Raw genomic sequence first — 27220 nt, 5'->3', positions numbered from 1 at the left:
CTAAAACTATATTTAACACGCTACTTAAGAAAATTAACACAGCCTAACTTTCTAACATAACACATACCACATTCATTTTAACCTCTGCGAAAAGCCCACGATAAAATAGGCATTTTCCACACCGGATTTCCCTGCAGCTGGAATACGCGGGGGCCAGCCCGGTGCAGCTGCGCTTCCTGCGCCTGCACAGCCACCGCGCCGCCCAGAAGGTCTCGTACTCCTGCACAGCGGCCCCGCAGCGCCGCCGGCCCCAGCCCCGCAAGGAAATCCGCTTCCTGGCCGACTCCCGGGACCACAGCTACACCGCCAGCCTGCGGGGCTGCCTGGTGAGCCTGGCCCCGCGCAGCCCTTCTGCCTGTGTTATCAGTCAATGCTCCAATTTAATAATTAAGGATTGATTTCGTAAATTAAATAATTTATATTTCTATTATTTTTAATTTTAAAATTTTAATTATTTTAAAGTTTTAATTATTTATATACTTCATATAAAAATAATTTTATTTATATATAAATATATATGTAATTTATATAACACATATTCATATAATATACTATTTATATTATATAATATATATTCATATAATATGCATAACATAATTTTATATTTTATATAGTTTATTATATATATTTAATATTTCTTAAATTTAATAATTTATTAAATTATCAATGCATCAATTTGGAAAAAGCTACAAGCAATTTGGACTCTGAACCAGGTGATCAGGGAGACTCAGGATTTGGCCTCTATTGCACCAAAGTCCCTGTGGGTCTCATTCAAATGTCATTTCTAAAGGGTCTGTTTTATACAGAGTCCTTTGGGCTCTGGAAGGGGCTCTTCTTTAGCATATTTTATCATATTATTGTAGTTTTTCTTTCTTGCTGCCGTGCTTCCCAGAACCAATGGATAATTGCTGGAATCCTGTCAGGAGAAAACTTTGTGGGATAAACTTCTGATGATGCCTATCAAATGCCTTCTGCTGGGGCCTTGTCAGATGGAAAAAATCCCTTGAAATATCCATCCCTGGAGACAGTCATCTGATGATGCCTGAATCTCCATTTTTATCACGTAGCCTATTACTGCTTGTTGCCCCTCACTGGCTTTGTACACAAAACGCTGTGGTTTTCATTTCCTTTAGCATGAATTATTTTATAACATATATCACACCTGCGAAAGGCTCCTGGTGTTTGGAGAGCCCTTTGGAGAGTGTTTGAAGCCCTGCAGTTTGGGATGGACCGGGGGGATGGGGCTGCACACGGCGGGGTGGGGATGGAGAACATCCACTGCCCCGGCCCCAGGGGCTTCCCGGTCTGGGGATGTGGAAAGGGGGAGGAAAAGCCAGGAGGGGCTGGGGATGGAGACTGGCTGCAACAAGGAGCAGCCAAGGGAGCTCCAGGCCCTCAGCTGAGGGGTTTGGTGCCACTCAGCTGTCCCTGGTGGTCATTTCAGCTGGACAACGAGTCCTCCATCACCGACACCATCTTCCAGTTCAGCACGGAGGAGCTGTGGCTGCTGCCCCTGCGGGACCTGGCCGTGTTCCACAACGGCGACGCCTCGCACCAGTTTGGTTTCACAGTCGGACCAGTTTGCTTCAGCTGAAAGTGATGCCACCCAAACCGAGCCAGCCAGTTCTGTCCCCACCCAAGAGCCATGCCAGTGGGGACCAGTGGAGCTGGAGGTGCCACAGGGCTCCCAGCTGCTCCACAGAGTGCTGTGTTTGGAGCTGTGTTATGCCCCGGACTCCACTTCCTCCTGGAGTAGAGGAATATTGTTTACAGAAGTCATTTCTCTATAAATTATATATATATTATATATGTATATATTATATATGAGAAGGTGCTGATTTAATGACTGCTTGGGGGAGGTTTGTGTAATTATAATCACTGGGAACTGTCTGTAAAAGAAAAAAAACCCCAAGGAACAAAACAGTGCCAGCTTGGGAAAAGGGGAAGGAAAGGAGCTTTTCTTTGCCAGGGTCAAGGGCACAAATGGCTGGAGCATTCATTGCCCAGGACTGGGCTGGGAAGTGGCCCTGGTGAGCCTGGGAGAGCCCAGCGTGCTGCTGCTCCAGTACTTCCCTCCCAGCAAGGCACCAAGTACTGCAAAGGGGTGAAAACATTAATCCCCCCCAAATCCTGCCTCAGTTTTGAGTCAGTCACTCGGTTTGAGCCCTTCGCTGAGTGGGATTTTAGTGGTGTAGAGCCAGGCACTGTAGCACTGGGTACCTTTGTAGGCATCTGCACGTGCTGGCACTTGGGGAAACTGAGGCAGGGCCAGTTCAGCACTCCCTGTTCCCAGGTATAATGGGGATGGTTGGAATGTCCCAGCATGGAGCAAACATCTGTGTGCTTCTAGTCACAGCTGGGAGGAAAGTTCCCCTTTGTCCTGCCTGTCTGTAGGGAAAATAAAATCACAGAATCCTAAATGGTTTGGGTTGGAATAGAACTCAGAGACCATCCAGGGACCCCTCCTGCTGTCCCATGCAGCTCCAAGCCCTGTCCAGCCTGGCCTTGGGCACTGCCAGGGATCCAGGGGCAGCCCCAGCTGCTCTGGGCACCCTGTGCCAGGGCCTGCCCACCCTGCCAGGGAACAATTCCTAATTCCCAATCTCCCATCCATCCCTGCCCTCTGGCAGTGGGAGCCATTCCCTGTGTCCTGTCCCTCCATCCCTTGTCCCCAGTCCCTCTCCAGCTCTCCTGGAGCCCCTTCAGGCCCTGGCAGGGGCTCTGCGCTCTCCCTGGAGCCTCCTCCTCTCCAGGCTGAACACCCCCAAAAATCTACCAGCATTTTCAGGGTGCCGGGGGTGACCAGCAGAAAACCCCCTGGGGTCTTTAGCTCAGCTCCGGGGCCGGGATGGAGCCGGGGGCGAAGGCAAAGCGAAGCCGCGCTGTGCGCAGGGGCCGGGCCGGGCCGCCCGCGGGGCGCTGAGCGCGGCAGGGCCGCGGGGAGGAGGGGACGGGCCCGGGCCCGCCCCGCACTACAGCTCCCGGGGAGCCCCGCGCGGAGCCACAGCGCCGCGACATGCGCCTGACGGGCCGCGACAGCGCCGCGACATCGGGGTGACAGCGCCGCGACAGCACCGGGGGGGACGGGCCAGGCCCCGCGCCCGCTTCCACCGCCACCATGCAGGTGAGCCCCGGGACGGGACCGGGAGACCTTCCGGGAACCCCGGAAATACCCCTGGAACCCCGTGAGTCCACTCTGGAACCCCTTAAATCTTCTCGGGAGCCCCATGGTTCCACCCGGGACTCCTCTGATTCCACCCCGGAACCCCTTAAATCCGCCTGAAACCCCGGAAATCCCCCCTGGAACCCTGTGAATCCCCTTGGATCCCCTTAAATCCCCTCTCTAACCCCGTGATTCCACTCTGGAACCTCTTAAATCTGCCTGGAACCCCGTGAATCCCCGTGGAACCCTATGATTCCACCCTGGAATCCCTTGATTCCCCCTTGGAACCCCTGAAATATTCCTGGAAACCTGTGTTCCTCCCCTGGGACCACATGAATCCCCACCTGGAACCCCATGAATTTCTCTGGATCCCCTTAAACCCCCTTTGGAGCTCTGAGAATCTACTTTGCAACCCCTTAAATATCCCTGGAACCCCGTGGATCCCCCCCTGGAATCCCATGAATACCCCCAGAACTCCTTAAATCTCCCTGAAAGTGTCCAGGTTCAGGTTGCACAGGGCTTGGAGCAGCCTGGGATGGTGGAAGGTGTCCCTGCCCAGGGCAGGAGCTGGGACAAAATGAACTTTAGGATCCCTTCCAAGCCAAACCATTCCATGGTTTTGTTTGATGTTTAGGTCTCCCAACCCCCTGAAGCAGCAAGGCCTCAAGGGTGACACAGTCCCAAGAAAGATCCCAGTTTGGGGACAGTGTGTCCCCAATGTGGGGCTGCAGCTGGGACTATCCAGAGTGGCTTTATCCCAAAGTGTGGGATCAGACATCCCAGTTGGGCTGGAGCAGCAGGCTGGGATGCAGCCTGGCCCTGCTCTGTGCAGGCACCACTGGTTTTGCTGGAATAACCCCAAAAGTGCAGCAGATCCAGCCCTAAATACACGTTGAGCACAGGTTTCCCAACAAGTTTTTGTTCCTGGTGTGAATTCCTGCGGGGGAGGAGCTGGGCACAGCCTCACCTGGGAGCCTGCTCAATCCAATCCCTGCTGCAGGGCAGGTGGGGGAGGGCAGGATCCCCTTCCTCAGCCTGGGACATCTCCCTGGCAGCAGTGGGAAGAATGCAGGGATTTTTAGGATTTTGCCCTCTTAACCTTCACCCACCAAGAAATCCCTCTGTGGCATCGCTGTTGGCCCAAGGAGCATTATTTTGGTGTCACACCCATGCTGGGCACCCAAAAACATGTGGCTCCACCTCAGGCTGGGGCAGCAAAGGGATCTTCTGGATCTCTGGAACAGGCTGCCCGGGGAAGGGATGGAATCACCATGCCTGGAATTGTTCAAAAAACACAGAGAGGTGGCACTTGGGGACAGGGTTTAGTGGAGGCCTTGGCATGCTGGGCCAATGTTTGGATTTCACTATATTAGGTGGCTTTTCCGAAGTTCATGACCTGATTCTGCCCATCACTTCTGTCCCCCATCCCTAAAACACTCACCTGCTCCTTCCACCACCTGTGGGTGAAGCCTGTGAAGGAGAAATAGCTTCATTTAAAGGCTAATTATCATTAATCTGTGGCCAAAGGAGGCTTAAAAGGGTGAGCCAATTACATGTGCTAATGTGCTGTGGATAAGGAGGGCCGAGGGCTGTAATTGGAGCCGGGCTGTGGCCTGAACACCCACGGCGTGTTGGATGGTATTTCTGGCTGAGGCTGGTCCTGCTCCTGTCAGTCACCTCTGCTGGTGTTGGAAAAGGCAGGAAAGAGCAGCCAAACATGGATCTGTGCAGGAGAGGAGCTGCTGTGAGCTCCACAAACACCTCCTAGGGAGGTTCATAAAAGGGAGCATGAAAAACCCAGCAAAATTCCACCTTTTGAGCAGCTGGCTATGGGCTCTGCAGCTGATGTTACACAAGAGCAATTCCTGCTCCTCCTGTTTCAGCAGGGTGAAGGAGCAGGGGTGGTGCCTTTGCAGGTCCTGGCAGTGTTGGGATTGATGCTCCTCTGCCAGGGAGGCACCCTGGACTTGGTCCCCATTGTTGGGTGGTCACACTTGTGGCTCTGGGTGCCTTGGTGGTTGAGTTTTTGGGTGTCCCGGCAGTGCAGGAAGTTTCTCTGCCCTGGGAGGCAGAGGGGAGCAGAGGCTCTGCCCACCAGCTTCCCCTCAGCCTCCACCTGTCCCCAGGGACCTTCCCTCCTCAATTCCATGTGGATGAAGTCCTGGATTCATCTCTCTTTGTCACAGGGGTAAATTGGCTTTTTGTCACAGCCCAGACACACTCAGGAGCTGCTGCTGGGGGTGGAAATTGTCCTGCTGGAGCTCACGGGGAGAGTTCAGCCCAGTCAGCATGACTTGTGATTGTCTGTGCAAGTTCCTCTTCCCGTTTCAGAACTGGGGAGAAACTTGCACCATTTGGTGAATCCCCAGATGAGCATGCCAGGGTGGGGGCTGCAGGGACTGCTGGCAGTGTGGGCACCCCGAGGGGCTCCTGCACTGCCCTTCCCTGGCCTCTTTTCCAGATGACCTTCTACTTCTCGGATACAGCAGTGCTGCTCTTCGACTTCTGGAATGTTCACAGCCCCACAGGTAGGCTGCCAGCACTGGGACATCCATCCATCCATCCATCCATCCATCCATCCATCCATCCATCCATCCATCCATCCCTGTCCATCCATCTCTCCACCCTTCCATTCCTGTCCAACCATCCTTCCATCCATCTCTCCATCCCTGTCCCTCAAACCATCCATCCTGATCCCTCAATCCCTGTCCATCCCTCCCTCCATCCCCTCACTGCAGAGCTGTGTGGCCTCCTGGAGCAGTTTTTGGCAGGACCTGCCCCTCCCTGCTGAGCTGTGCTGTGCCCTGGGCATTCCCCAGCCAGGGGCTGATCCTCCCAGACCAAGAGCAGTGGGCAGGGAGCTGTGTGAAGCCCCCCTCAGCCTGCCAACCCCCCAGATCATGCAGGAATGGCTCAGCTTCCCACTTTCACACTCTTCTGTCTGGTTTTGTTTATTCTCCCAACATCATATTTTAACTCCTGTGTTTGTTGTGGAGTCGATGCAAAGCTGTGCATTTGTTTCACAGCAGCTCTCAAGGACAAGAGGGCACAGCCTTAAGCTGAGCCGGGAGTAGTTTAGGCTGGACATTAGGAAAACTTTCTTCATTGGAAGGGGCTGCCCAGGGAGGTGGTGGAGTCACTGTCCCTGGAGGTGTTTAAAGGATTGGATGGGACACTCAGTGCCATGGTCTGGGTGACAAGGTGCTATTGGGTGAGGTCACAGCTTTTCCAACCTAATTCTGCGAGTTAAAAAGCTATACACCATTTCCTGACATTTAACAACCCTGCTGCCCAGCCCCAGTGCCAGGAGCCCCTCACATCCCCCCGTGGATATTCCCAAATCCCCTGTGCCATGCCCTGCTGTGGCCCTGTCAGCCCCAGAGGCTCTCCCCGTGCATGGCAGTGTCGGGGTGTCTCTCCTGCAGGGATGGTGCTGTCGGTGCTGGTGATCCTGCTGCTCTCTGTGCTCTATGAGGCCGTGAAGATGGGCAAGGCCGTGCTGCTGCGGCGGGCGCTGCTGGCCCTGCCCCGCAGCCTCAGCCACGAGGCCCTGACCGAGCCCCAGGAGGGGGACAGCGACCCCACGCAGGGCAGGTACCACAGGGACCCCTGGCACCCGCCTGGCAGGTCAGGGATGGCTCTGTGGGCCCATGGCCAGCACAGAGGGGAGAAGGGCTGTGAGGAGGAGCTGCAGACTGCCAGGGAGGGGGGGGTGTGTACAGCCTGGGGAGGGGGCTCCAGGGGCAGCCCAGCCCCTCCAGATCCTCTGGGAGGTGTCCAGGTTGGTGGCTAGAGGCTCCTGTTCCCCTCCTGGGAGCTATTGTGCAGCAGGGTGCAGGAGGGTCTTGCTGGTTTGGGGATGGGCACAAGCAGCAGCTCAGTCCCCACAAGGCCCTGGCAGTTCCCTTCTTTGGAGCCAAGCCTTGGGTTTTTCCTCTTGTATTTAATCCCAGATGATTCCTGAGGCTGCTCTTACTGCCAGCCCTGTTGATTTTGGAGCAGGATTTCCCCCTGAGCTGCTGTTTGTAGCCCCCAGCCCTCTCCCAGCTGCCCAAACCCCCTCTGGCCTCTCCAGGCTCCCAGTGGGAGATGATTCCAGCTGTCCCAGCCCCTCATTAATGGCATTTTCCCCTCTCCTTCCCCAGGTGGTTCTGGTTCCACGTGGGCCAGACTCTGTTCCACGTGCTGCAGGTGGTGCTGGGCTATATGGTGATGCTGGCGGTCATGTCCTACAACGCCTGGATCTTCCTGGGGGCCATTGTGGGCTCCACCCTGGGCTACTTCATGGTGTACCCCCTGCTGGGCCGGGGCTAGAGCCCCCTGGGGTGGTGGCACACGTGTCCCACCTCCTGCTCCTTTGGAATAGCTGCTGTCACTTCTTCTGGGTCTGTCTCTGTCCCCATGCTCTGTGGGACGCAGAACCCCAAGGACTTGCTGGGGCCCCTCAAGGCTGGCCCTGCTCTGGGAACAGGGAGTCCCACGGCCAGCACTGGCCTTGGCTGGTGGCTGTCCCCCGGCTCTCAGGGACCTTTGTCCGGGTGGTGACAGCGGGGAGGGTGCTGGCATTTCCTCCCCTCCCTGCTTTTTGAGGAGGTTCATCCTGGCTGGAACGGGAACGATCCGGTGACTTGCTGGGGACAGGGACCCCTGCCCTCCTGCCCAGAGCTGCCCTGCACCAAGCCCCTCTTCACACAGTGCCTTTGGGGACACTGGGCCGTCCTGCCACCCCCACCCCGCTCCTGTGCTTCAGGGATGGGGCTGGAGCAGCCCCTGAGCACCCACTGGTGTGGCTGTGCCAGGGGGGAAATGCTGCTCCAGGTGCCTCTTGCTGCTTCCTCAGGACACCCCTTTGAATAAAATCATCTCAACTCTATTCCTGATTTGTGTCACTGCTGGGTGAGCTCAGGATATGACACTCCTGGGTCACAGTGGGACTGGGGATCCCCAGCCTTGCCCAGGGAGGTGCTTCAGCAATGAGAGTCTCCTCTGGCTTTAAATAAAGCTTTTCCATTTTATTAATTATTATAAGCATATCTTTAAACATTTGTATAACTTTCTTAATAAAATATCCTGGAAGAGACAGGTTTGAAGTTCACAGAGAAAGGCACTTTGAGAGGGGCCTCCCAAGGCACTTTGGGGGCCCCCCTGAGTGGGTTAGGCTGGGCACCCCCCTTCTGAGGCAGCTAGGCACAGGTGGGTGTTGGGGTGCTGGTACCTGCTCCAGGTGTCACACCCAGGGGTCCTGCAGACCCCCAGCACCTCCAGGGCTTAGGGCATCACTGTGTGGGGGCTGCAGCACTCCTGTCCCCATGACACATGGCGGGTGGGGGGGGGTCAGGAAACCCCTGCTCTTTGCTCAGCCATCACAGCAGATGCCAAAATCTGCAAATTTGGAGAAACCATCCATGGAAGGTGCTGAGGGGATCTGGAGGGCAAGGACTGGGATCTCTCCACTGTACAGCAAGCTGAGCCTGGAATTATCCCAGTCCTGCCAGGCACAGCTGGGACACGGCATGAGTGCAACCTTCCCCCAGAGACTGAACTCTGAACTTAAAATAGCTCCTAGAATAGCTCCTAGGGGTGAGGGTGGCTGGGGGGAGGGCACTGGGTGCTCTGAGCCCAACCTGGGTACCAGGTTACCAGGAGCCCAGCCTGGATGCTGTGAGCCCAGTCTGGGTGTTGTGAGCCCAGTCTGGGTGCTATGAGCTCTAGCTGGGTGCTGTGAGCCCAGTCTGGGTGCTCTGAGCGCAGTCTGGATGCTGTGAGCTCTAGCTGGGTGCTGTGAGCCCAGTCTGGGTGCTGTGAGCTCTAGCTGGATGCTGTGAGCCCAGTCTGGGTGCTGTGAGCTCTAGCTGGGTGCTGTGAGCCCAGCCTGGATGCTGTGAGCCCAGTCTGGGCACCAGCAACCCACGCCTGCCCCAGTGCTCTCCCCTTCAGCAGTGGCTCAACACCCCCCCCGCCCCCCCAGCATTGCTGTCCCTGTCATGTCCCTGTTTGCAGCCCCCATTCCCACTGGCACTCCTGAAGCTGGCCAGGTGGGTGGCAGTGGGCAGGGTCCCAGGAGCACCCCAGATGGGTGGCAGTGGGCAGGCTTCCAGGAAAGATCAGGGCAAGGACAACCCCGGGGACAGCCAGGAGTGTCCCACACAGCCACCCTCAGCAGGGCTAGTGCCAGCCCCCCCAGCAGCCCCAGGCACTGGTGTGGGGGGCAAATAAAGCTCTTTAGTAAAGCATCTCCTCAGTAGGAAAGAAAATAAGGCAGAAGAAGGACAGAGCAGAGCGCAGGGGATGCCCCATGCCAGGCTGGGGCTGCCCCAGTCAGACCCAGTGGGGCTGTGGCTGTGGGCAGCCCCCCAGGGCAGCGGGACCCCCTCAGGCAGTAAGGTCTCGGTGTCCCCATCCCCTCCCTCTCCCGCAGTGCTGCTCTCCATCCCGGGGGTCCTATCCCCCTCCCCCAGGGCCAGTCCATGGCAGGGGCTGGGGCTAGAACTCAGTCTGCACCCCCTCACCGCTCTCTGTGGTGCCCCTGGGCTGCGGGGGGCTGTCCCCGTGCTCGCCTGTCTCCTTGTCACCGTGCTGGTGACACGCTGGTGATGGGCTCTGGCCTCCGGGTGGTGCTGCTGTGACACGGGGCACCTCGGCCTCTGCTGGGACATCGGCTTGGGGGCTGGCCGGGGCTGCTGTGCCGTGTGGCACGCTGGGCACTGATGGGTCAGCCCTAGGCACGGGGGACGCTGGCACGGATGACCTTGGTGTGACGTGTGGCACCTCAGCCCCTGATGGGACATCAGCTCCAGACACGGGGGAAGCTGGCACGGATGATCTTGGTGTGGCATGGGGCACCTCAGCCTCTGAAGGGACATCAGCTCTGGGCACAGGTGATGCTGGTGCAGGACGTTGTCTCCCAGTCCCAGATGGGACCTCAGCTCCAGGGACAGGTGACAGTGCTGCTCTGGCACACTGCCCCCCTGATGACACCTCAGCTCCGGGCACAGGGGGTGCTGGTGCAGCCCGGCGTGTCCCACCTCCTGACGGGACCTCGGCTCCAGGGACAGGTGACGATACTGGTGTGACACGTTCTCTCTCCGTCCCTGATGGGATCTCAGCTCCAGGGACAGGTGAGGATGCTGCTGTGACACGTTCTCTCCCAGCTCCTGATGGGACCTCAGCTCCAGAGACAGGTGACGATGCTGGTGTGGCACGCTGCCCCCCTGATGACACCTCAGCTCCAGGAACAGGTGACGATGCTGGTGTGACACGTTCTCTGCCCGTCCCTGATGGGATCTCAGCTCCGGGTGCTGGTGATGCCGCTGTGGCACAGCGCACCCCGTCGCCATCACGGGCTGGACCCTGCTGTGTGGCAGCCCCTGGGACAGCCCCTGCCAGCAGCACGCTCTCCTCGCTGGCACCGCTGCCCTCGGTGCCGTTCATCAGCCGCTCCTCCGCCCCGGCTCCATCCCCCAGGCTCTCCTGTGCCAGCGCCTCCCGGATCTCCTGCACCGCATCCGGGGGGCTCGGGGGCACCCCGGGATGTGCCTCCTCTGGCTGCCGTGGCTCGGGGGAGCCGGGCTGCAGCAGCACCTCGGCCCCATAGGGCAGGGCCCCCTCGTCGTCCTGGATGACCGACACCACCTGCTTGGCCCTGCGGCGCCGCTCGGCCGCCGCCTCGGGCTCGGGCTGCCCGCTGTACTCCTCGCTCCAGTCGATGGGCAGGCCCTCTCCCAGCAGGTGCAGGTTGGGATCGCTGTTGTGCATCACCATGCTGTCCCTGTACAGGTTGTGCTTCCGCTGCACGGCCGCCTCCTTCACAGCTAGGGACAGGGAGGGACAGCTCACGGGGGCTGCGGGCACTGCCAGGCTGGGGCACCTTGCCCAGTCCTCCCCGGGGGTGATGGGAGAGGTGGCTGGATCTGGGCAGGGGGGGCAGCATCCCACCCACTGCTCAGCCCTGCCAGGGGGGAAGCCAGGTGGGAAAGCTGCTTCTGGGGCAGCCCCCAGCACCCTGTATGGGGTCACCCCTCCTTACAGAGTCCCCAGCATCCTGCACAGGGTCACCCCTCCTTATAGAGTCCCCAGCATCCTGTATGGGGTCACCCCTCCTTATAGAGTCCTGACCTGATCTCCTGAATGGGATCACCTCTCCTCAGAGACCCTCCCAGCACCCTACATGGGGTCACCCCTTCTTCCTTACACAGCCCCCAGCACAGAGTCCACCCCTCCTTGTACAGCCCCCACCTGGCTCTGTGTGGGAGCACTCCTCCTTATACAGCCCCTATCATAGGGTGTCCCCAAAATCCTGTACAGCCCCCAGCACCCTGCAGAGGTCACTCCCTCCTCACACAGCCCCTAGCACCCTGCAGAGGTCACTCCCTCCTCACACAGCCCCCAGCACCTTGCAGAGGTCACCTCGTCCTCACACAGCCCCCAGCACTCTGCAGAGGTCACTCCCTCTTCACACAGCCCCCAGCACCCTGCAGAGGTCACCCCCTCCTCACACAGCCCCCAGCACCTTGCAGAGGTCACCTCGTCCTCACACAGCCCCCAGCACTCTGCAGAGGTCACCCCATCCTCACACAGGCCCCAGCACCCTACATGGGGTCACCTCCTCCTCACACAGCACCCTGCAGAGGTCACCCCCTCCTCAGCAGGTGCCACAGGACCCTACCTTGCATGATGTCTTTCATCACCGACTGCAGCACCACCTCCTCGTAGGTGTTCTCCACCAGGATGAAGCTGGCGAAGTCCTCGAAGATCAGCTCCTGAAACTTGGCTAATTCCTGCCAGGGGAGAGGCAGCTCAGCCCAGCAGGCTGGGGGGAATGAATGCTCCAGCCCCTCCATGGGGGTGGACAGTTCTTCCCTGCACCCCAAACCTTCCCCTCTTACCCCCTTGCAGGTGGGTGCCAGCTTTTTCAGCAGGAAGGGGATGGTGATCTGCAGCAGGGCCTCCCTGAAGAACTTCTTCCTCACAGTGCTGCTGTCATAGTCAAATTTCTGCAGGGTGAGAGGGTGCCCCGGGTCAGCCAGGGCTGTGGGCTGGCAGCCCCCTGCCCACGGGCACAAACCCCTGAGATTTGCCCCCCAGCCCATTCACACAGACCCCTCTGGCCTCACATCCCTCTCTCCAGCTATTTCCCAGTGTTTCTGAGCCTGGAAGAGCCAACTCCTCCACTACTGGCTGCAGGAGGGTTTGAGGGCCAGTCTGAACCCTGGGGGGCTTTTACAGATGTGCTCAGAGGGGACCTGGCTCCTCCAGGTGATTTCCCACTTGCCTGCTCCCAGCAAAATCCATGAAACCCCTAAGACTTTTGAAATAGATAACATCACTGCTAGCCTCTTCCCTGGCCAAGGAACAAGGCCACCAAAGGCCATCAAAGGCCTGACCCCCTGGCTCACTGTAGGAATGTGCCCCTTGTTGACGGAGTGACAAAACTCTCCTTTGTCCACTTAAAAAGGAAAGAAGCCCAGAAGTTTCTCTCCTTGATTAGGTGAAAAAGGCATCACATAGGACCTGGGGGACTTCACCTCAAACTTAAGGATTGCCAGTTGGACAGGAGCCAAAAAAGTCCTGCCTGGGCAATTTACTAGAAAAAGAAGAGAAAAAAGAAACTAATTCTTTTGTGAGGTGTTTTACCAAGAGCAAGAACCTCTTGCACCTGGCTCGGGTTTTCTCTATAGTTTGTTATTTTGCCTTTTTAATAAAACCTTTTTGTTTCCAACACTGCAACAGAAGCCATCCTGCTAATTTTATGCTTCCAAAGGTAGCTGAGCTATCTTGGGTGTGAAATAGACCTCCAAAAGCTTATAAGACCTAGCTCAAAAAAGCTCCTATTTCAGCTCACCTTGAGCACCCTCTCGAGGATGCGCTGGATGGACTTGCACAGGTCGTCCTTGCCCTGCAGCTTGCTCAGCTCCTGGTGCAGCAGGGTCTCGAAGGTGTACACAGCATCGTCCATTTGCTGCCACCAGAGACACGTGGTGAGCATGGGGAGCACCCAAAGGGTGGGCAGGGGGCTCTTGGGGCACTGCCACACCGAGGTGAGACTTAGCACAGAGCCCCACTGGTTTGGGGTGGAAGGGACTCTAAAATCATCCAGTGCCACCCCTGCCATGGCAGGGACACCTCCCACTGTCCCAGGCTGCTCCCAGCCCTGTCCAGCCTGGTCTCAGGCAATGCCAGGGATCTAGGGGCAGCTCCAGCTGCTCTGGGCACCCTGTGCCAGGGCCTCCCCACCCTCACAGGGAAGAATTCCTTCCCAATATCCAACAGCAAAGAGCCTTCACTCTGTACAAATCCCTTTCCTCCCATCATGGCATCCACAGCCCTCTACCCCAGGATTAAGGCTGTTGGGAGAGGAGGTTGCTCAGAGCTGGTGTGGCATCCCCTCATCCTCCTCAACTCCACACCAGCTTAGGCTGGATCAGACCCCAGAACTGGCTTACTGGCCTTGCTGGTGCCAGTGGGCTCTGTGACAAAGGGGCAGCTGTGCTGGGATGCCCAAGCCCATCATGGGCTCCAGACCAAAGAGACAGCACAGACATCCCAGACCGGGGCAGCTCTGCCTGGATGCCCAAGCCCACCATGGGCTGCAGACCAAAGAGGCAGCACAGACATCCAGCCTGGGCTCCCCAGACCTCTGTTCCCAGCCCAGGGGGATGGGGAGGACCCTGGTCTCCATCCCACCTGTCTCATGTGGATCTGGGCCCTCTGCTTGAAGACAGATGTGCTGGAGACATCGAATCGCTGCTGAAGACCCTCCAGTTTCAGCTGGTCCATCTTCTCATAGCATGACTGCATCTTCACAGGGTGGAAGGCCAGGTGGGAGAGCTTCTCCATGTACTGGGGACAAAGCCAAGCTCAGCCTCTCCATGTACTCAGGGCAGGGACATTCCACCCCACATGGGTGGGCTCTCCTCAGCCTGGGCTGTCCCAATGCTGTCCACACTGGGGGTGGAAGCAGGACTGGCCCTGTCACCCCTAAGCTGGCAAGGAGCACCACCAGGTCTCACCTCCACCAGCTTCTCCAGGCCGCCCTCGTTGACAACGTTCATGTTCATGTCGGTCACCTCCTTGAAGAACACCTCCCGTGCCTCGGCAAAGCCCTGGCTCGTGGGGGTCATCAGGGCCTCCAGGATGGAGGAGATGTAGGGCTGGACGTGGTTACGGACACAGACCTCTGCCTTGGGCAGGACAAAGGCTGGGAAAGACCAGGGATGAGGATGAAGAGGCTCCTCTGTCCTTCCAGCCCGTCACATCACATCCTACACCCACCCCAGCGAAGAGGAACTGCCTCTGCTCCCAAACCCCTCCAGGAGGAGTCTCCCCCTTTCACAGCAACACAAGGAATTCCTGCAGAGTGCCCCTGGTCTGTCCTGAACCCACTCCTGCCCCACGGCCGTGCCAGGGGGTTGTGGCATTCACATTCTCCGAACAGAAAGAAACATAATTCTCTCTCTCAGGATTTTTCCTGAGGAAGCACAGAGAGAAAACAATTTTTATCTCTGCTTGCTGCTCCTAGTGTTTTGCACACGTAGAATGGAATTTGGTAATTAGATTCTGGTTATTATGTTAATGAGCCTATCAAGTCCGAGCTGTGTGGACTGTCAGTCTGCCAACAGTCATGAGTTTTTCAGTTAGCAGTAAGTATGATATAGTATAATATCTCTCTTTAATATAGTTATAATGTAATATAATATAGTTTTATTAAAGTGAGTGTTCAGCATTCTGAATCAATAGAGTCAGATGCCAATCTTTTCCTGCCTCAGGGGTCACCTTGTTTCACTATAGGGGGTGACTGCCCACCTTGTCCCTGACCCCCTGGGACAATGCCAGTGGGGACATGCACCTCCCAAAGGTGCCAGGGGCTGTGCTGCACCCTGGGAACAGCCCTCCAGGAGCCATGGGCACACCCACACATGCCAGGGCATCCCTGTACCTCGGATCTTGCTGGCCAGGTGCTCCTTGGAGGTGATGATCTGGTCCATGTCCGTGCGGATGGTGCTCTCCAGCTGCGGCCGCTCCTGCTCACACCTGGCCACGGCTGTGTCGTACTGCGCCTTGGCCAGCTCATAGACCATCCTATAGACAGCATCTGACACCTGGGGGCACAGGTGGGGGGTCAGAGACCCTCCAGGTGCACCCCCAACCATCGCCTGCAGCTCCAGCTGGCTGCAGGACCTGCTGAGCCACCCCCTGTGCCCTGACAGGACCCTTCCCCACAGCCCGCCAGGGGTTTCCACACCAGGGACCCCCCAGCGGTGTGAGATGGAGCTCCTGCAGTGCAGAAACTGCTTTCAAGTGGTGCTCGAGGGGCAGAGAGGTGAGTGCTGCCTCCATCAGGCAACCTGCCCCAGGCAGGGCAGGGGAGGCTGCAGGGCTGGGGATGCTGCAGGTCTGGGGATGCTGCATGTCCAGGAATGCTACAGGTCTGGAGATGCTGCAGGTCTGGAAATGCTGCAGGTCTGGGGATGCTGCATGTCCAGAAATGCTACAGGTCTGGAGATGCTGCAGGTCTGGGGATGCTGCATGTCTAGGAATGCTACAGGGCTGGGGATGCTGCAGGTCTGGGGGTGCTGCATGTCCAGGAATGCTACAGGTCTGGAGATGCTGCAGGTCTGGAAATGCTGCATGTCTAGGAATGCTACAGGTCTGGAGATGCTGCAGGTCTGGGGATGCTGCAGGTCTGGGGATGCTACAGGTCTGGAAGTGCTGCAGGTCTGGGGATGCTGCAGGTCTGGGGATGCTGCAGGTCTGGGGATGCTGGTCCAAGCAGGAGAACCCCAGCCCACCCTGAAATCTGTTCCCAGCCCTGTTCCCCCTCCCTGTGCTCCCAGAGCCAACCTCCTGAGCAGGATGGAGCCGCTCGCTGAGACTTCACGCTCACTTTGCAGCCAAAGGCTGCGATTTTGGGACCGGCAGGATGCAGAGCCCTCCCCTCCTCCCTCCTTCCCAGCCACAGCAGCTATTGGAAAAGCAGGGTTTGTGTGTTTTCAGGCTGCTCAAGTGGCCCATTACGAGCCTGGTGGTAATTATCGGGGTTTAAGGTTTTAACAGGCAGTTCTGAAGAGCCCTCAGTCTTTCGCAACGGTCTGGGCTGGATTTAGCCCGCGTTGCTCTAAAAATGGCTCGCTAAAAATAGCCGGGACGGGCTTCGCTCCGGGGCTGGGCTTCCTCCTGTTTGCTCGGCTGGCCCCAGGCGGGGCTGGGCAGGGCTGGGCAGGGGCACAGAAGGAGCTTTAAAAATCCACTCTGGAGAAAAGACGGATTCTTCCGAAGGGGCCGGGAGAAGGGGGCAGCGAAGCCGGTGGGCACCGAGCCCAGCGGGGAGGAGAGGCTCCCCAAGCCGGGTGTGCAGGCAGGGGGAGGGCAGGGACGGTGGGGATCCCCCGGCAGCCCCAGCCCCACACCTGGATCCAGGTCCGCTGGCGCTCCGGGGCTTTGCCCTTCAGCCGGGGGCCGATGGCGCTCCTCAGCTCGGGGAGCAGCTCCTCCATCACCAGGTTGCTCAGGACCTGTGGAAGCAGGAGGTTTTTGGGGAGCCTGCTGAGCCCCCCACAGCCCTCTGTGCCCGGTTTGGGGGTGCGGTGCTCACCTGGGTCTCGTTCCCGCAGAGCATGTCCCAGGTGCCGTACTGCTCCTTGGACTGCCGGTACATGCGGATGGCGTCCGTGAAGGCGGGAGCCTCCACTTTGGAGTCCTCCGAGATCCCTGAGGAGGGGACACGGCTGAGCAGCCTGGAAGTGGGAGTGAGGGGCAGCCCAGCACCCCCAGCCCACCTCTGTGTGCTTCCCCCACACCCCGGGACCCGTGCAAGCCCCCAGGGCTGTCACCAAGGTTGGGGATCCTGTCCCAAGGCACTGTCCCTGACAGGGTGGGGGGCAACTGGGGTTGGGGGGCTCTTGATACTTCCAGAGTGATCCCCTCCAGAGCTACCCCGAGGGCAGGGAGGCTGGGTAGGATGGGGCCTCAGTGACCCCAAATGGTGCACGGGGACCTGGGGACTCAGTAACCTCAAATGGTGCACAGGGAAATGGGAACTCAGTGAGCTCCAAAGGCACAGCAGGAGCAGGAGCTCACCAGGATGGGGGGGTTCAGTGACCCCCAACCCCACAAAGCACCCAGGGAGCTGCAGGAAGAGGGGCCCTGTAGGGAGCAGCTGGGGGGCTGCAGGAAGAGGGGCCCTGTAGGGAGCAGCGTGGCTGGGAAGGAAGAGAAAAGTGGCCAAGAGGCCTCAGGAGTGAGTCAGGGCCAGGCTGTCCCCGGGTGAGTCACTGCAGCACGAGGGGGGCTCGGGTGTCACCCCCAGCCTGCCACTGCACCCAGCAGGAAATGAGAACAGCAGGCAGGCAGGCAGGACAGCCCAAGAGCTGTGCCACACATCCCATGCGTGTCCCTGCCTTGTCCCTGCCTGTCAGGGCTCTGCAGGTCCCTGTCAGACAGGGAAACACCCCTGGGAGAGAGCCCTCCAGCCCAGCTCCCCTCCCCATGCCCAGAGGAGGGGATCAGGATGGGATCTGAGCCTGCTGGGAAGCTCCAGAGGATCATCCCTGCAGTGCTGACACCTCCGACAGCACCTGGCAGGGCTGGGGACACAGCTGACACCTCCGACAGCACCTGGCAGGGCTGGGGACATGGCGAGGTGTCCAGGACAGACAGCCTGGGGCAGTGAGCAGATCTCTCCTAGTGCACACAGACTTTTCTAAGGTGATTACAATTAACTCCAAGCCTAAGCAGCTTTTGCTAAGGGGCAGCTTAATAATCAGGGGGGAAAAGCACTGAGAAGGTAAAATCTGCTTCTTTCCCAGTCTTTGGTGGGAGCCAGAGCTGGGCTGAGCTTCTAGGGGTTGGAGCTGCTCCACCCATGGAGCTCAGATCCCCTCCCAGGTGGGACAATCCTCACCTCCTGTCCCTGCCAGGCCTGGGGTAGGATTTGCCTCCCAAGAGCCTTCCCAAGGTCACTCACTCCAGGCTGAGCCTGGGTACATCCCTGAGTCTGTCCCCAGCCCTGCACCCTGTCCAGGCAGGGCTGGTGCAAGAAGCCCCTGTGCCACTTCCCAGGGCAAATTTAATGAGTTTCCTTCATTAATGTGAGGTTAAGAACCTGGAGTGCCAGGACACAGGGAATGGCTCCCACTGCCAGAGGGCAGGGCTGGATGGGATATTGGGAATTAGGAATCGTTCCCTGTGAGGATGGGCAGGCCCTGACACAGAGTGCCCAGAGCAGCTGGGGCTGCCCCTGGATCCCTGGCAGTGCCCAAGGCCAGGCTGGACAGGACTGGAACAGTGTGGGACAGTGGGAGGTGTCCCTGCCCATGGCAGGGGTGGCACTGGATGGGCTTTAAGGTCCCTTTTAATTCAAACCATCCTGCAACAAGGGGGCAGGAGCACTGGGGGTGGGCACTGCCCAGCCCCAGGTGACACCAGACTGGACAAGGGACAGTTTTGGAGCAGCCAGGGGCTCCAGGGACACCAGGCTGTCCCTGTCTGTGTGAGGAACAGAGCTGCACATCCCCAGTCCTTACAGAGGAGCTGCTGTTACACAAACACAGTCTGAGACAGGGAGCTGAAAATTCCCACACCAATCACAACCAGAGGCAGAAACAGAGCCTCTAATTTAGGGGAGAAAAAAAACCCCAACAACCTAAAGTGCTTTCCAACAACAAAAGAGCCTTCATGGAATATGAAACAGGATCCTGGAGCTCCCAGGAGCAGAGAGGGGCAGGAAGAACAAAGTCACAGACAAATCCGGGCTGGAGGAATGCAGCACCGAGCCCTCCTTGGCCATTGCCCACTTGGGAAGGCTTTTCCATCACATGCTGAGGAGAAGGAAAGGGAGGAGAGGATTTTCTGGCACAACCACGGCTGGCAGAGGGGGTGGTGGAGGGGCTCACACCTCCCCTGTGTCTCACAGCAGCACCCAGCAGGTGGGAGGGGAATTAGAGATGAAAATTGGGGGTTTGTTAGCAGGAGATCAATTCTTCTTTTATCCAGAGCTGGTTTTGCTCACAGCTGCTGCTCCAGCCAGCACAGAGGGGTTCTGGGGTGCTGAGCTCATCCAGAAATGATCCTCAGGGGGATGAGGGGTCACAGCACCCACCCCCACACAAAGGAGGGGGCACATTCAGCCCAATGAGCTCAGAGACCCCCAGCACAAAATAAAAAGAGCAGTTTTTCAGGAGATTTAATACAATATGGGAGGATGGAACCCTCAGTGAAACCCAGACTCCAGATCTCATCCTATTACAGCAGCTCTGGTGAAACTGAGGCAAAACTGAGGCTACCCAGAGTTCCCAGGAATAAAAGAAGGATTTAGCAATTGGGCAGAGTCTAAATGCCCACTAAAACACCTGATTTTGAGCAGGTTTCAGCTCTGGCACTGCCTTCCTCAGGAAATGTCTCACCATCCCAAGCATGGCCAGGACTTGGGGCTCAGCTCAGGAGTGCCCAGGCCACAGCCAAGCAGGAAAATCATGTTTTCCTGTCAGAGTATCACTGATGTGGGAGGCAGGTCCTGCCTCCACCCAGCTGCACAGCCCTGCATCCCTGCCCAGAGCCCTGCACCCCCTGCCCACAGCCCTGGCAGCCCTCAGGGGGATTTTGGGGGTTGATGACTTTAATTTACAAATATTTTCTCCCTCAAGGTGGGAAATAGGCATCAGGGCAGCTCTGGAGCCAGGCTCTGTGCTGGCTCCTGGAAATACTTCCTCATGGGCAAAGGATGGAGCTGGGCACAGGGATGCTCCAGGGAGCTGGGGGTGATGCTGGCATTGATGAGAACCTCCGTCATGGAATCCCAGACTGGTTTGGGTTAAAAGGGACCTTAAAATCTTCCTCTTCCACTCCTTCCTGTGGGCAGAGACACCTCCTACTACCCCAGGGTGCTTCTAACCTGGCCTTGGGCACTGCCAAGGATCCAGGGGCAGCCCCAGCTGCTCTGGGCACCCTGTGCCAGGGCCTGCCCACGCTGCCAGGGAACAATTCCTAATTCCCAAGATCCCATCCAGCCCTGCCCTCTGGCAGTGGCAGCCATTCACTGTGTCCTGTCCCTCCATCTCTTGTCCAAAATCCCTCTACAGCTCTCCTGGAGCCCCTCCAGGACCTCCCTGGATCCTTCCCTGTAGCCATATTTCTCTTCACAGAGAAAAGCAAGGCACAATTCTTCCCAAGAATATTTCTGGGTTTCCTTTCTCAGAGAAAGGAAAAACCTAGAAATATTCTTGGGAAGAATTGTGCCTTGCTTTTCTCTGTGAACAGAAATGTGGCTACACTTCCCTACTCCAAAGTTCCTCAACAACTCCCACCCAGCTCCTCCTCATGAGCTCCAAGCCATCCCCTCTCCCACAACCCAGCCTGGCCTCTGCAGGTGCCTGTGGAGCAGGAGGTGGCTGCAGTGTCCCCGGGTGTCACCCACCGTTGTTGCAGTGCCGCACGCAGTCCTGGAACACCGCCCGCCACTTCTCCTGCTCCTTGCCCGTCATCACACAGAAATAGTAGTGCCGGGCATAGGGGTGCCACAGCACCAGGGGGAAATCCGTGGGGCACTTCAGGATGGGAGAGTGCCCAGATTTCGGTGTCACACCTGCAGAAAAGCGGGGGTGGTTTCAGGGGGAGATGGGGCCTGACAGGGATGGAGAAGCTGCAGGGTTGGGGGTGTCCAGCAGAGACACACAGACCCTCCAGCTCCTTCCCAGGGCTTTGCTGGGAGTTGTTCCAAAAAAAAAAAAAAAGCAAAAAGAGCCTCTTTTTTCCAAAAAGGATCAGAATGTACATTGAAAAGTAAAATTAAAAGTAATTAAAAATCATGTGGTTCTCATGGAGACATGGACACATTTTCCTTCCTATTATTTTCCTTCCTTCCTTCCTTCCTTCCTTCCTTCCTTCCTTCCTTCCTTCCTTCCTTCCTTCCTTCCTTCCTTCCTTCCTTCCTTCCTTCCTTCCTCCCTTCCTCCCTTCCTCCCTTCCTCCCTTCCTTCCTTCCTTCCGCCACTTCCTTCCTTCCGCCACTTCCTTCCTTCCTTCCTTCCTTCCTTCCTTCCTTCCTTCCTTCCTTCCTTCCTTCCTTCCTTCCTTCCTTCCTTCCTTCCTTCCTTCCTTCCTTCCTCCCTTCCTCCCTTCCTCCCTTCCTCCCTTCCTTCCGCCACTTCCTTCCTTCCGCCACTTCCTTCCTTCCTTCCTTCCTTCCTTCCTTCCTTCCTTCCTTCCTTCCTTCCTTCCTTCCTTCCTTCCTTCCTTCCTTCCTTCCTTCCTTCCTTCCTTCCTTCCTTCCTTCCTTCCTTCCTTCCTTCCTTCCTCCCTCCCTCCCTCCCTCCCTCCCTCCCTACCCCCCCCCCCCCCCTCCCCTCCCCTCCCTCCCTCGCGGCTGTGGCAGGACCTGAGCAGCCCCCACACACAAGACAGGGCTGTTCTCCTTCCCTACAACCCCACTACCCAAAACCACCACTTCCCAAAGGTGTCCAGAAAAAAAATACAAAATAAACAAATCCCAAAAAACCCCATTCCTGAAGGTCTTCAAGGATGCTACACCCAAACCCCACTTTTTCCAGAAGGCCCTCAGAGATTCTACACCCTAAAAGGATCCCTTCGAGCATCCCTGGGATGCTGCACCCTAAAACAGCCTCTACCCAAAGGTCCCCAGGAATGCCATACCCACGCCTACCCCTTCCAGAAGCTCTTTTCAAGGATACTACATCCCAACCCCACCCTTTCCAAAAGGTCCTCAGGGATGCTACACCCCAAAATCATCCTCAGGGATGCTACACCCTAAGACCACCCCTTTCTGAGGGTCTTCAAGGATACAGTGACCCAATCCCACCTTTTCTGAAGGTTCCCAGGGATGCTACACCTCCAAATCACCCTTTTCTGAGGGTCCTTAGGGATGCTATACCCCAAACCTACCCCTTCCAGAAGGTCTTTATGGATGCTACACCCCACAATCACCCTTTTCTGAAGGCCCTTATCCTTTCCAGTAGGTTCCCAGGGATGCTACACCCCAAACCTGCCCCTTCCAGAAGACCTTTATGGATGCTACACCCCAAAATCACCCTTTTCTGAAGGTCCTCAGGAATGCTACATCCCACAATCACCCTTTTCTGAAGTCCCTCAGGGATCACAGCCCCAAACCCACCCAGAGGGGGGTTTCTCCAGCAGGGCCCTCACCAGGCAGGCTGTTGTTGACCAGCTCCAGGTACTGCTCCACGGAGGTGAGGACCTTGTAGCCAGCACTGTTGACCAACACCCGGGGCGGCTGCTCCCGCTCATAGGCCTGAACAGAAATGGTCATGGATGAGGTGTCCCCTGGGGTGTTCCCTGGGGAATGACCCCGCTGGAGATGGGTGAAAGGGGGGCTGTCCTCACCAGTTTGTTCTCGTAGAGGACCAGCCCGTAGTTGTGGGGCACCACGCAGAAGCGGTTCCTCCACTTCTTGTTCTCCTCGATGTACTGGAAGATGTTGCCTGAGTAGATGACGTGGTCCTCCAGTGGAACCTGCAGGGAGGGGACAGCACAGGTGTCCCAGACTGCCAAGCAATCTGTGCTCTACCCTCATCTGTCAGAGCTGGGGCAGTTCTCTCTGTTCACTGGGCAGGTTTCTTTATCTCTCCCACAGCCAATCCTCCCTCCAGGAGATCTCTTCTGTCCATGGCCAGGGAGTGTCCCTGCAGGGCTGATCAAATTCCAGCATCCCATGGGGAGATGCTCCGCCCAGGGGAGGAGCCAAGCATTCCTACCTGGATCCAATCTGCCCTGGGAACAGCACAGCAGCCCTTGCCCACTGCATTCCCAGAGGAGCAGCTTTCTGCTGCCCTGCATTCCCAGAGGGAGAGCAGGCCCATCTCCAGCAGCCCTGGAGCTCCAGAGGAAAACTCCCCCCTTGTGCAGGATCCCTGCTCCAGCAGAACCACAGCTGGCACTGCAGGAGGGCTGAGCCCCCCTGGGATGGGACTGTGCCACCACCCTGAGCCCCCCTGGGATGGGACTGTGCCACCACCCTGAGCCAGCCTGGGGTGGGACTGTGCCACCACCCTGAGCCCCCCTGGGATGGGACTGTGCCACCACCCTGAGCCCCCCTGGGATGGGACTGTGCCACCACCCTGAGCCCCCCTGGGATGGGACTGTGCCACCACCCTGAGCCCCCCTGGGATGGGACTGTGCCACCACCCTGAGCCCCCCTGGGATGGGACTGTGCCACCACCCTGACACACTGGGGGTCAGCTCCTGTTCTGACTCTGGCAGTGGGTTGTTTTGATTTACTGCATTGTTTATTTTATTTTTATTTTCTTTCCTAGTAAAGAACTGTTATTCCTGCTCCCATTATTATAAAATTAAGGGCCCCCCTTAAATTTAAATTTATAATAATTCAGTGGGAGGGGGTTTACATTTTCCATTTCAAGGGAGGCTCCTGCCTTCCTTAGCAGACACCTGTCTTTTCAAACTGAGACAACAGGGGATCAGGGAGGGGACAGCTCTGCCCTGGGAAGCTCAGCAAGGTCCATCCATGGTGGCCTGGGTGGGTGTTTCTTCTCCAGGGCCGTGCTGAGGATCTCCACTGCATCACCTCCCATGAGGGTTCAAATTTTGGTGCCCGAATTGGTGCATCTGGGAGATGCTTTGAGGAGCACCACAGGCACAGCCCTAGAAAAGCTCTGAGGGGTGGCTCATCCAGCACGTGGGGACACCTCTGGTGACACCTGTGGTGACACTTCTGCCCCTGGCATCTCCCCAGGGACACACTGAGCTCAGCTGAGCCCCTCCAGCTCCCCTGGCTGACTGGAAGGTTGGAGCTGAGCTCTCCAGCAGCTCTTCCCAGCCCCAGCTGGAATTTCCCTGCCCTGGGGCAGGGGCAGGGTGTGTGCCACTGCTGCCAGAAGGTCCTGCCAGGGCATCTGCAGGTGGCAGGAACCAAACCCTGCCCAGCAGGGTCTTCTGATGGGACAGGGCAGAGGAAAAGCACAAAGCCACCCCACAGATGATGCTCAGATGTTCTGGACTTCACTGGGACCAATGACAGCTTTTTTAAACTATAAGAGATTTTGAGTGGATTTTGGGAAGGGTGACCCATCTGGCAGGGTGGGCAGGCCCTGGCACAGAGTGCCCAGAGCAGCTGGGGCTGCCCCTGGATCCCTGGCAGTGCCCAAGGCCAGGCTGGACAGGGCTGGGAGCAGCCTGGGACAGTGGGAGGTGTCTCTGCCATGGCAGGGGTGGCACTGGATGGCTTTAAGGTCCCTTCCAACCCAAACATTAAATGATTCCATGCCAGGATTCCATGCCAGGACCAGGCCAAGAACACCCCGTGACCCCCAGGCTGTGCAGACCCTCCCTGGCTCTCCAGCACCTTTTGGCCAGCAGCGTTTGCAACATCCCAAACACAGCCTGCCTGAGGGAGCCAACAATTTGTCCCAGGAATTTTTATGATCCCAGGAACATAAACAAGAGCTGAGAGCTCTCATGAGGGCTGGAGCGTGCAGCAGCCGCCTCTTCTGCCATGGCCACCCACCCTCCACCATGGTGGCCACCAGGAGGGACCAGCCAGGGCTTGGATCCCACCCTGCCCCAGCAGCAGGACCCTTCTGGAGGAGAGGAGCTTTTCCCACTCTTCTCCCTTCTCCTGGCTCACAGGAACCTCTCTGCCTTCCCCAAGCCCTGACCACACACCCCCTTGAGTAGGGGAAGGTCTGACAGCAGCTTGGCTGCTCCTCACTGCCCCTCACTGCTTCCCAAAGCATTTGGAGGAGGGAAAAGGAAGCCCAAAGCAAGCCCTGCAGGGCTGGGGGCCAGCAGGAGGAATGAGAAACTGACCCCCAAGGCCACCATCAGGGATGGGGAGAGAAAGGACATGCCAGCTCTGGGGAGTGACCAGTGACTCACCCAAGGGGAGTGAGCCCTCCTAAAGTGGCTCCAGAACCTCTGCCCAGGGCAGACAGCTGGACAGACCAGCTGCTGATGGAATAAAACCCAGGCTGAGCCCTGACACGGCTCTGGGGACCCCGGGGAGCCACCAGCACCCTGGGAGCCCCAGCACAGCTCTTCCCCCCTCACACACCCTCCCCACCCCAAGGAGGCACCCAGGAGGCTCCTCCCAGCTCCAGGAAATATTTGGGACAGGCAGGTGTGTGCCAGGCTGTGGGGCTGGGCAGGGAGAGGCCCGGGAGCCCTGGGGTGCCCAAATCCCTGTCACAGGGCCAGGGGCAGAGGGTGTCAGGGAGGATTTTTCAGCAGCTCTGGATTGTTGGAGAGGCCAAAGGCAGATGTGTTTATTCCATACTCTCATTGCTGTTTTATCTTGTTGGTCTTTCAGGTGCCTGAATCATCCTTCACACCCTGGTCCTGCTGTCCCCCTCTGCCCAGGAGAGCCTCCAGTGTCACCCCTGGTGTCACTGCTCCCAGCACCACAGAGCTCACAAAAAAAGGGGAATAAACAAAATAAAATTTAAAAATCTCAAGCGCCACATCCCAGCTGAGGCTGGGCAGGATGACACCCTCCATCCTTGTAACATCCACAACTTTTTGGGGCCTGTTTGGGGGGCACAAAGTGCAGCTGGAGTTGCCCATCCCTCACAGTTGTGGTGTCTGGAGTGTTGGGACATCCCAGTGGCACTGCCAGGACCCTGGGATGGGCTGGGCAGCACATGAGACACATCCCAGTGGCACTGCTGGGTCCCTAGGAGGGGCTGGGCAGCACATGGGACATGTCCCAGTGGCACTGCCAAGACCCTGGGAGGGGCTGGGTAGCAGACAGGACACTGAGCAGGAGGAATTCCTATTTCTACACAGGGTTTTTCCAAGATGTGCAGTGTCCCTGACCTCCTAACCCTGCTGCTGTCCCTCAGACATTCCTGGGCTGCTTGCTGGAGCTTTTGGATGAAGCAACCAGCCTGGGGATGGAGGCACCTCCCAGGGGGGCTGAAGATATCTGAGGAACCCAAGGGTGCTGAGGACAGCAGGAACCTCCACTCCTTTGTTTTTTCTAACACACCCAGGCCCAGGCAGGTCCCCGAGGAGATGGGACACATCCTGGTGCCTGGGCAAGGTGTTACCTCCATAGGTGGGTCAGGGACACGGCCTCTGTGAGTGCCCAGGGCTTGAGGCTGAGCTCAGGGAGGCATTGCCCAGATTCCTGAACAGAGCCACCCCTTTAAGCTGCAAGCAAAAGCAGAAGCCTGTGGCCATGTGCAATCACATCTCTTCCTGCTTTCAAGGACAGCAGCTCCTCCAACCTGGCCAGGCAGGACCCTAAGAAAACCATCCCAGGGAGGTCCCCAAGCCATGTCAGCTTGTGAGCAGCCCCACCTGAGGTGATCTAACTTAGGAGGAGGAAGGGGAAGAGGGGAAGGCAGGATCCCACAGAGCCCCAGTCACAAACCCCAGACTCAGAGCCACCTCTGGGGTCAGGGACACCTGCCAGGCGTTTCCTGTTCCTCCACAGGGATGTGCCCAGGTGGGAGCAGCACTCACACCCAGGAGCAGGAGGACACTGCCTGGCACATCTGCTCAGGGGGGCACTGAGGGGTCCACGAGCTCCTGCAGCCCTGGCACGGAGCACAGCCCTGGAGCCTGCCCCCCATGGAGCACAGACATCTCCACAGCTGACCCTGCTGCGTGCTCCTCACACAGCAGGGGTGCTCTTCTGGGGTGGGACAAACCCAGCCCAGGGAGTGCACAAGGCCCCAGGGACAGGCTGGGCCAGCAGAACAGGCCACATTCCGCCCAGCAGCAGCAAGGAGAACCCGAGCCCCAGGGCCACCAGCAGGGAGGGGGACAGAAAGGAGGTGCCAGCTCTGGGGAGTCCCCAGCAGTGAGTCACCCAAGGGGAATGAGCCCCCCTAAAGTGGCTCCAGAACCAGTTGCCAGGGCTGTGGGAAGGACAGGGAGCTGGGGATGGAGATGGAGCCCTCATCTTGCTGTGGGAAGGACAGGGAGCTGGGGATGGAGGCCTGGAGCCCTTACCCTGCTGTGGGAAGCACAGGGAGATGGGATGAGCCCTCACCCTGCTGCGGGAAGGACAGGGAGCTGGGATGAGCCCTCACCCTGCTGTGGGAAGGACAGGGAGCTGGAATGAGCCCT

The 27220-nt window shown here is 57.7% G+C and overlaps 3 protein-coding genes across 3 annotated transcripts in view; 2 read left to right on the top strand and 1 right to left on the bottom strand.

The window, feature by feature from the left end:
* Positions 1–1820, top strand: part of LOC132337080 (collagen alpha-1(I) chain-like) — an 87499-nt gene extending 85679 nt beyond the window's left edge. The window contains exons 68-69 of the mRNA XM_059865219.1: positions 138–326; positions 1445–1820. Of these exons, the coding sequence (XP_059721202.1) occupies positions 138–326; positions 1445–1594 (339 nt within the window). The 3' untranslated portion in view covers positions 1595–1820. The remainder of the gene's footprint in view (positions 1–137; positions 327–1444) is intronic.
* A 1144-nt stretch (positions 1821–2964) lies between these two features.
* SLC31A2 (solute carrier family 31 member 2) lies at positions 2965–8034 on the top strand. Its single transcript, XM_059865528.1, has 4 exons — positions 2965–3124; positions 5625–5691; positions 6589–6757; positions 7309–8034. The coding sequence occupies exons 1-4, from the start codon at positions 3119–3121 to the stop codon at positions 7475–7477; spliced, it is 411 nt and encodes a 136-aa protein (XP_059721511.1). The 5' UTR covers positions 2965–3118; the 3' UTR covers positions 7478–8034.
* Positions 8035–8150: 116 nt separating this feature from the next.
* The window catches only part of NIBAN2 (niban apoptosis regulator 2), a 35568-nt gene continuing 16498 nt past the window's right edge, over positions 8151–27220 (bottom strand). Inside the window, exons 3-14 of the mRNA XM_059865527.1 lie at positions 22517–22645; positions 22319–22424; positions 20574–20741; positions 16755–16870; positions 16570–16674; positions 15099–15261; positions 14173–14360; positions 13847–14002; positions 13005–13121; positions 12049–12156; positions 11829–11940; positions 8151–10974 (exon numbers count right to left, since the gene is read on the bottom strand). Coding sequence (XP_059721510.1) covers positions 9647–10974; positions 11829–11940; positions 12049–12156; positions 13005–13121; positions 13847–14002; positions 14173–14360; positions 15099–15261; positions 16570–16674; positions 16755–16870; positions 20574–20741; positions 22319–22424; positions 22517–22645 — 2796 coding nt within the window. The 3' untranslated portion in view covers positions 8151–9646. The remainder of the gene's footprint in view (positions 10975–11828; positions 11941–12048; positions 12157–13004; positions 13122–13846; positions 14003–14172; positions 14361–15098; positions 15262–16569; positions 16675–16754; positions 16871–20573; positions 20742–22318; positions 22425–22516; positions 22646–27220) is intronic.

The sequence above is a fragment of the Haemorhous mexicanus genome, chromosome 21 (genome assembly GCF_027477595.1).
Source record: "Haemorhous mexicanus isolate bHaeMex1 chromosome 21, bHaeMex1.pri, whole genome shotgun sequence".
Classification (NCBI taxonomy): domain Eukaryota; kingdom Metazoa; phylum Chordata; class Aves; order Passeriformes; family Fringillidae; genus Haemorhous; species Haemorhous mexicanus.
Note: the sequence above shows the minus strand (reverse complement) of the source record. Positions and strands in the feature narration are given on the sequence as shown.